The sequence below is a fragment of the Epinephelus lanceolatus genome, chromosome 23, assembly GCF_041903045.1.
Source record: "Epinephelus lanceolatus isolate andai-2023 chromosome 23, ASM4190304v1, whole genome shotgun sequence".
NCBI lineage: Eukaryota > Metazoa > Chordata > Actinopteri > Perciformes > Serranidae > Epinephelus > Epinephelus lanceolatus.
In genome coordinates this window covers 7,506,978-7,516,669 of record NC_135756.1, presented here as the reverse complement: position 1 = coordinate 7,516,669, position 9,692 = coordinate 7,506,978, and the positions used below count along the sequence as shown (strand labels likewise).

The following is a 9,692-nucleotide window of genomic DNA, read 5'->3' as shown; positions in this document are numbered from 1 at the left end:
AAAAAGCAGCAAATCCTCACATTTGAGAATCTGGAACCACGAAATATTTAGTATTTTTGCAATCATTAAAATAGTTGCCAGGTAATTCAATAACTGGACTTGACGTTTAATCAACTTATCATTTTGGCTCTATTTGTATTTACTGTTGGGTTTGTTACAAAACATCATTTATAAGCACTTAATATGTGTATGTAATATGTAAAATATAGGGTAACTAAAGCTGTCACATAATGTAGTGGAGTAAAAAAGTACAGTATTTCCCTCTTAAATGTAGTGGAGGAGAAAAATATTATATATTTACATATATCAGCTGTTGCTGATTGTTTATCTGTCGATTAACTAATCAATTAATCAAGTACTCCTAATATTTCTAGCTGTAACAACCTTAAGTGAGTCCATGATCCTCAGAAGTACAAAGTGACCTTATATTACTTTACGTGCTCTGCTTGAAAATACATTCCTTTTCAATTTGCCATATGATTACTGTGAGGTTAATCCAAAGCAAATGAAGTCATATTCTGTTGTTCTGGAGTTTATCCAGCGTCACTGTCAATCTCTCCACCTGCCCTGAGCTGAACTGTACTGTACGTGCAACACCTGCTCTATGGAATATTTAACTTTAACTTGCCCATCATTAGAAGATTATTCAGTAATTATAAACTCTGACCTGAAAAAGTGAAATGACTGTCATATCTGGGTCATGCTGGCTCTCTGTCTAGGCAGCTATTTCTCTCCAGGCACAAACAGCCTCAAGATTTCACTCATTTTTCTGCATTGAAGTGTTCAACTGTTACCAAAGCATCCAACAAGTTCCAACCTGATACTGTGAATAAAACTAACATCTGACTTCCTCCAGTAAAGGGCTGGGTGCGCTCACTAAATTCCTCCTGAAGTGTACTGGCTCTTTCTGCGCGTGTTTGAAATACTGAAGTCCTTACATCATTTAGCCGATTTTTCTTCCCTCGCTTTTCGAGGTGCCCTCCATGTAATTAAGCAATCAGTCAGTCAGTCAACGTGTCAGTTGTGGCATGATAGCAATGTGTGTGTGGGTGTATGTTGAGAACAAGGGCAGAGCCAGAGGGGTGGCCTGGGGTGGCACTAGTCCCTCCTGGAGTCTGATCCCCTGGTGCCCCCAGTCAGAGGGTGGTAGGTAGTTGGGTTTTTAGTGTCAGAGCCACTGTGTGAAGTGACTTATTACTTTCTAAAAGTCAATCACACAACAACAAAGAGACAAAACACAACATAAAGAGAAAAAAAAATAACTACAAAGAGACACAAATGAACCACAAAGAAATGTAAATCAACCACAGATATGCAACAACAAAATAACTACAGAGAGAAACAGGTCATCCACAAAAAATACTCAAAATACCTAGAAAGAGATGCAAATCAGCCACAAAAACAGGAAAAATTACAAGAGGTGCAAAACGACTACAAAGAGACACAAATCAACCACAAAGAGACACAAATCAACCTCAAAGAGACACAAATCAACCACAGAGAGACACAAAATATCTTTAAAAAGACACAAATCAATCTCAAAGAGACACAAAGTATCTACAAAGAGACACAAATGAACCTCAAAGAGACACAAATCAACCACAAAGAGACACAAATCAACCACAGAGAGACACAAATCAATCTCAAAGAGACACAAAGTATCTACAAAGAGATACAAATCAACCACAGAGGGACACAAATCAATCTCAAAGAGACACAAATCAACCACAAAGAGACACAAAATATCTTTAAAAAGACACAAATCAACTTCAAAGAAACACAAATCAACCTCAAAGAGACACAAAATATCTTTAAAAAGACACAAATCAACTTCAAAGAAACACAAATCAACCTCAAAGAGACACAAAATATCTTTAAAAAGACACAAATCAATCTCAAAGAGACACAATGTATCTACAAAGAGGCACAAATCAATCTCAAAGAGACACAAATCAACCACAGAGAGACACAAATCAACCACAAAAAGACACAAAGTATCTACAAAGAGACACAAATCAACCACAAATAGACACGAAATATCTTTAAAAAGACACAAATGAATCTCAAAGAGACACAAAGTATCTACAAAGAGACACAAATCAACCACAAAGAGACACAAATCAATCTCAAAGAGACACAAAATATCTACAAAGAGACACAAATCAACCACAGAGACACACATCAACCACAGAGAGACACAAATCAATCTCAAAGAGACACAAAGTATCTACAAAGAGACACAAATCAACCACAAATAGACACGAAATATCTTTAAAAAGACACAAATGAACCTCAAAGAGACACAAAGTATCTACATAGAGACACAAATCAACCCCAAAGAGACACAAATCAGCCACAGAGAGACACAAATCAACCCCAAAGAGACACAAATCAACCACAGAGAGACACAAATCAATCTCAAAGAGACACAAATCAACCACAGAGAGACACAAATCAACCTCAAAGAGACACGAAATATCTTTAAAAAGACACAAATGAACCTCAAAGAGACACAAAGTATCTACAAAGAGACACAAATCAACCCCAAAGAGACACAAATCAACCCAACCACAGAGAGACACAAATCAATCTCAAAGAGACACAAATCAACCACAGAGACACAAATCAACCACAAAGAGACACAAATCAACCACAGAGAGACACAAATGAACCTCAAAGAGACACAAATGAACCTCAAAGAGACACAAAGTATCTACAAAGAGACACAAATCGACCCCAAAGAGACACATATCAACCACAGAGAGACACAAATCAATCTCAAAGAGACACAAATCAACCACAGAGAGACACAAATCAACCACAGAGAGACACAAAATATCTTTAAAAAGACACAAATCAATCTCAAAGAGACACAAAGTATCTACAAAGAGACACAAATGAACCTCAAAGAGACACAAATCAATCTCAAAGAGACACAAAGTATCTACAAAGAGACACAAATCAACCACAAAGAGACACAAATCAACCACAGAGAGACACAAAATATCTTTAAAAAGACACAAATGAACCTCAAAGAGACCATTCAAACATTTCTCAATACACTCCTGCTTGAGGGGGGGGGGCAGCCTTTGTAGCTCTGTGTGAGTCTAAATTATTAACTCTACAATCTGTGAAACTTTTCCTGCCGCAGCCTTTCACTTGTTGGTATCATCATTAGAAGGAAGAAGCCAGTCGGATCATTCCAGTCTGATGGTGACCAGCTCTTTGAAGTCTGCAGAGGAGAGCTGGGAGACAGAAGTTAACAGTGAACGGGCCTGTGGAGTGGACGAGCTACAGGAAGTGTGAAGCATTGGACTCACAAACCACCGATACCACACTCATGTCTGTCTGCTATATGAAGCTACGGCCAGCAGCTGATTAGCTTAGCTTAGCATAAAGACTGGAAACAGGGAGTTTAAACCTCTGAGAGTTTTCTTCCTCACAGAGATCAGGAGCAGGGTGTCGGTGGATTAGTGGATAGAGCAGGTGCCCCTTGTACATGGCTGTTGCCGTTGTTCGAGTCCAGCCTGTGGCCCTTTGCTGCATGTCATCCCCTCTCTCTCTCTCCCCCTTTCATACTTGGCTAGCCTATCCATTAAAGGCAAAAATGCCCAAAAACATTTCTAAAAAAAAAAAAAAAAAGAGAGATCAGGAGCGATGACTGCAGCTGGACAGACAGAACAAAGTGAACAGGTGAGATAGTTTCATTTGGCTCACTGCTTATTGGCCACGGTTCAGAAGCACAGAAAGCAGGTCATGGTCCGATTACACAGCAGACAGAGAAGCCAAAGCCATGCTGTGTTCAGTGGAGCTTGACCCGAATGGGCCGGAGCGGAAAGAACAGTTTTCCAACATCATTTTTTTTGTACCATCACTGAGCACAGGGGGGCACACTGCAGCCTGCACAGGCCCGTCTCCTGTTGTTCATGCAGGCTGGAACACAAACTGAAGTGTGTCACGACCATAATCCAAGCTGTGGTAGCTTCATGTTTCATACGTGAACGTCTTCATCCTGCCTCTGTCTCCTGTTTATGGGCTGTTGAGCAGCCATTGTTGGGAGCAGATGGCCATGTGGAGAGCAGAACTGGAATTAAAAAGCTTTTCATTTATTGGGTTTGCATATTTCACTGGTTTTCTAAGGACGGCAACAATGTTGTCAACAAAGGCCGCAGCCGAGCAACCGATGGGTGTAATCTGAAGTGCATCAGCAGCATCACTTTGTGTGCGCTCCCTCCATCCAAAGCCAATTAGTGAGAAATGTGGATATGAACACTCATTTACGCCCCACATCAGCTTTTCATCAGACTCCACGTGGTCGGTACAGGGGGTCCCACACGCTCTCATGGCAGGGACATCTGGTGCTTTTACGATAGAGGTGGAAAATACTCGAATGTTTATATGGTTTAATGAAGTTTTTTGTCTCCACTACATTTATTAAACAGCTACAGTCACTCACCGTCACACTGATTAACTTATTACACACAGAAACATTGAGGCAGTTTATAAAATGTTAGATTAACTAGCAAATTAAGCATGCAGTTGCAACATTAACATTAATATGCTGCTCACACATTCATGCATCATTAATAATAATGTAATGTATCACTCACAGGGGGGGATTTCTCTGCAGAACTTTTGCTGGTAACATTTGTTTTATAGCTTTCTTTACTTTGCAGATTCACATTATTGATGCAAAATATTAATAAATTATGATACATATATTTATAGATTAAGCACTCACCAGTATATGAAGTAATTAAAATTAACTCCACGTCTACCAACATTATAGTACATTAATGCATTCTTTAAAGAGCCATTCTGCATAATGAGTACTTTAACTTTCAATCCTAATACTTTTACAGTTGTGGAAAGTAACTAGATACATTTACTCCAATAAGTACCATTTGAGTGTGTTTGTACTTTACTTGATCAGTTCATAAAGTATTACTGTTAAAATTAGCTCCACTTTGTCCAGCAACAGCATTAAAGTATGTAATTTAAAGGGACAGTTCACACCAAAATCAAAAATACATATTTCTCCTCTTACCTGTAGTGCTGTTTATCAGTCTAGATAGTTTTGGTGTGAGTTGCAGAGTGTTGGAGATATCAGCCGTAGAGATGTCTGCTCTCTCTCCAGTATAATGGAACTAGATGGCACTCAGCTTGTGGTGCTTAAAGTGCCAAAAAAATACATTTGAAAAACTCAACATCAATGTCTCTTTTCAGAAATCAAGACCTGGTTACTCAAGATAATCCACAGACCTTATTGTGAGCAGTTTCATGTAGGAACTATTTTCTTTCTACTGAACTACACTCAATAACTGTACCACTGTGCAGAAGGAAGTGTGCATCTACTATGGACAAGAGGCTTGTGACAGCGCAAGATGTAAACATTAATGGCGTCCTCCTTGACTGAGCTGTAATGTTAGCTAGCTCAGTGGTGCTAAGTGAGCTGGCAGTAGATGCACACTTCCTTCAGCACGGTGACGGGTATAGTTTAGTAGAAAGACAAGAGTTCTTACGTACCTGTCACATACAATGTCTCTTTCCAGAAATCATGACCCGGTTACTCAAGATAATCCACAGACCTTGTGGTGAGCAGTTTCATGAAGGAACTACACTCTGCAACAACTGATGTTGTGTTCAAAAAACAAAACAATTCGCATGAGTAAAATCCATGTAAGGTCAGTGTAAAAATGCGATTAGATGCAAATTCCCACTAGGCGGCATGATGGACACGACACAAATTACATGCAATATTTGAATTAAGTGGCATGAATGAAGCAAGTAGTGCCATTTCGCATCATTTGCTTATTGCGTAAGTTGAAAATTCTGAACTTCAGCGACCAATTTGCGCCGCGATAGCCAATCAGCACTGAGATCCTCTGGGGATGTATGACGCCGTGTGTATAAAGTTAGTCCACACAAAATATTCTAGTGTTCAAACTCACACAAGTAACGCAACGTGAAAATTTGCATTGCATTTGATGTGAACACAACATGATAAATAGCACCAAGAGTAAACATATGTATTTTGAGCACAGTCTCAATCCGAAGTCGTCGAAATCCGGCGCTTGGGCAGTGACTTGTGGCGTCAGACACCAACGAAAAAGGCGTCCTTTAATGTCGGCAAGATATGATATGCGTATATGATTCTGTTGCCATTATAGTTCAACAGTGTCCAGTGGCGTCAGGGGGAAACATAGTGGGAAAAGGACGAAAGTTAAGGTGGCGGACGTCCAAGCGGGGCGGACGAGTCCAACAAACACCGACTGTCACCTGAGAGAGTGGTGTTTGTGTCCCGTAAGATTCTAAAGCCAAACCCTGTTCTTATTTCCTAAACCCAACCACGAGTTTTTGTTGTACTGATGTAGTGCTTTTATTTTGAAAGAGACTGTATGTAATTGTTAAATTACCTGAGAAAACATAAGTTTATTTTGAAAGAAGACAATGTAAGTAACAGGCAGAACTTGACACGGTGTCCCAGAATGTCAGCAACACACCCAGGGTACCTTTCATGTTGTATGTGGATGTGGAAAATCCATGGCCAAACGTCGATTTGTGACGAGGTCGGAGTGAGAATTGTGTTGCTATTTTGAATTTGTAGTGAACTGTCCCTTAAAGTGAGCAACATTTGTTACTATACTTATGTTCCTTTAAAACACACTTTAAATACATGACTTTGACTTGTAGTGGAGATTTTTATAATGTAGTATTGCCTCTTATCACTGCCAGGGAGGTTTTGTGGTCTGTCTGCAATGTTGGAGGAAGTCTAACCTCTCATTAAACACCTTTAATCAGTATCCTGCTGGACTCCCTGGACTCCTCACAAAGCCCTCTGGAGGTCCCTCTTGGACCCCCATGTTGGAGCAGGAGGTTGTGGGCTCTGTCCATGTCCAGCGCTGCACACAAACTGGAATGTTCCTTTAAATGAGGGGCGAAATGAGGAGGAGAGGCGGAGCTGCTGCTGTCATTACACAGCCTCTGTGCGCTCCTCAGACACAGATCTGCGGGGCAGAGCGGGCAGCGGGAGCTCACTGTGGGGAAATGAAACACGCTGCAGGTCCCGGAGCAGCAGCAGCAGCAGCAGCAGCAGACGAGCCGGGCAGAGCCGATCACTTCATCTGTCAGCGGGACATCACGCACCGTCCGGGATCATGTTGTTTCCTCTCCACCTATTATCGGCTTATTGGATCGCAGCTGAGTGAGAGGGAAAGTCCACACTGGATCTGAAGCTACGCACTTGTCTTCGCCACCGTGGATGAGATCTTTGCATACTTGATGTCTGAATAACTCCTGCGGATTGTCTGCCTCTTCTCACATATTTCGGATTATTCCTTTAATAAGGAGACATGTTGATTTTGCTTGTGATCAGCCTGGCCGTGTTGTCAGACGCAGGTAAGTGGTTATTTTTCCATCAAACATCCTGTTGTCAGAGTTATTGTCACTTGGTGCAACAATGTGCTGGTGCTGCTCAGCAGTGCAGAACTCCATTGGGTTTTTAGGCAATTTAATATTTCACTGAAATAGTTTCAACACAGCATTTATAAACACATAAACCCACATGTATTAAAAGTTAGGATATGATTCAACATCATAAACCAAATTACGTGTGTCATAGAGGTCAATATGGAAACTGGAGTTTAGTAACTGTAGTGGATGTGATTGAACTTCATTGTTTTTAATTGCCACAGATTTGAATGGAAGTTTGGTATTAAAAACACAACAGTTGTGATTTATCTTATAGCCTCCAAATTATGTATATCCAAGCTCTTTTAGAATTAAATATAGCTTCTTTTAACATGTTTCACTCGTATTCATTACTTTATATCCTATTAATGAGCACAAAACAAATGATTATTCAGTTTAAAGCCCCCCCCCCCCCCCCCCCCCCCCTTGACCTCCCCATATACAGACAGTTATGTAATTCAGCATGAACCAATCTAACAAAGAACGTCCCCCTAGGAAAGGTCCCTCAGTGCAAAACTGCACCAATCCAAGCCCCAAGGTTTAATATGAGTCTATCTGCGAAGCCGCTGACATGAAAAACAACGTGAGCTCCAGGTTTTGGATAATAAATCCAGGCTGGAAGATGACACTGTGGCCCTTGGGGGGTGTGCGAAGCGTCTGGAAGGCGTCTGAATGCTGCTCATCCTCCCTGAGCTGCCAAACTCTATCTGTGTTAAGAGTCCACGCTGGCTGCAGTCTGTGGCAGGCAGGTGCACAATGCCTCTATTATCCCTTTTGCATAAGATTTCCGATTGTGGTACATCACTTGACTTGTGTACACACACACACACACACACACTGAGTCACTCTTAGTCTCAGCTCGCCCGTTCACTCTTAAACATACTGTGTTAGTCAGATTCAGGTGTGCTTGTTCACTAAACCTCTAAACCTGCTTAGGAAGTTTCACATTTCTAGGGGCACTGAATGGTGACCAAGGAGACATTCCTGTTACTTAAAGGGACAGATCACCCCCAAAATCAAAAATACATATTTTCCTTCTCACCTGTAGTGCTGTTTATCAGTTGCAGAGTGTTGGAGATATCAGCCGTAGAGATGTCTGCCTTCTCTCCACTATAATGGAACTAGATGGCACTCAGCTTGTGGTGCTCAAAGTGCCAAAAAATACATTTGAAAAACTCAACATCAATGTCTCTTTCCATAAATCATGACCTGGTTACTCAAGATAATCCACAGACCTTCTTGTGAGCAGTTTCATGTAGGAACTATTTTCTTTCTACTGAACTACACCCACCAATTGTATCACCACACAGAAGGAAGCGTGCATCTACTCATGGACGAGTAGCTTGTGACAGCGCAAGACGTAAACTGTGATAATGAGCCCTAAATGAGGTAGCTTTCAGAACACTCCCTCATCCTGAGGTTAATGGGTCTTTGAATAGCCAACCGTATCACTGCACAGAAGGAAGCGTGCATCTACTGCTAGCTTACCTAGCACCTCTGAGCTAACTAATGCTAGAGCTCAGCTGAAGAGAATGCCAAAGACCTTTTTCACAGCAGACATTTTAAGTGTAATGCAGCCATCATTAATAGTAATAAATACACCTGTGCTTCTCCGACTATGACAAGTCAAAATGTCTGCTGAGAAAAAGCACTATTAATGTTTTTATCTTGCGCTGTTGCCAACATAAGCCTCTCATATGCGGGTTTTTTTGGAAAGAGACATTGCTGTTGAGTTTTTCAAATGTATTTTTTTTGGCAGTTTGAGCACAGAACTAGAGCCACCAACCGTATCACCGCGCAGAAGGAAGTGTACATCTACTCATGGACGAGAAGCTTGTGACAGAGGGAGATGTAGGCTAAGCATTAATGGTGCTGACATTAGCTAGCTCAGTGGTGCTAGGTCAAATAGCAGTTGACACACACTTCCTTCTGCATGGTAATACAGTTGGTGGGTGTAGTTTGGAAGAAAGAAAATAGTTCGTACATCAAACTGCTATTTTCTTTCTGCCAAAGTACACCTGTCAACCGTATCACCACGCAGAAGGACGTGTGCATCTACTGCTAGCTCACCTAGCAGCACTGAGCTAACTAACATTACAGCTCAGTCAAAGAGGACACAATTTATGTTACATCACAAGTCTTTCGTCCATGAGTAGATGTACGCTTCCTTCTGCGCGTTAATTTGGTTGGCAGGTGTAGTCAGTAGAAAGAAAATACTTACT

The 9,692-nt window shown here is 41.1% G+C and overlaps 1 protein-coding gene across 1 annotated transcript in view; it reads left to right on the top strand.

Annotated features, from left to right (window-relative positions):
* Positions 1 to 6,989: 6,989 nt before the first annotated feature.
* ntn4 (netrin 4) overlaps positions 6,990 to 9,692 on the top strand; it is a 31,552-nt gene continuing 28,849 nt past the window's right edge. The window contains exon 1 of the mRNA XM_033614846.2: positions 6,990 to 7,398. Coding sequence (XP_033470737.1) covers positions 7,353 to 7,398 — 46 coding nt within the window. The 5' untranslated portion in view covers positions 6,990 to 7,352. The remainder of the gene's footprint in view (positions 7,399 to 9,692) is intronic.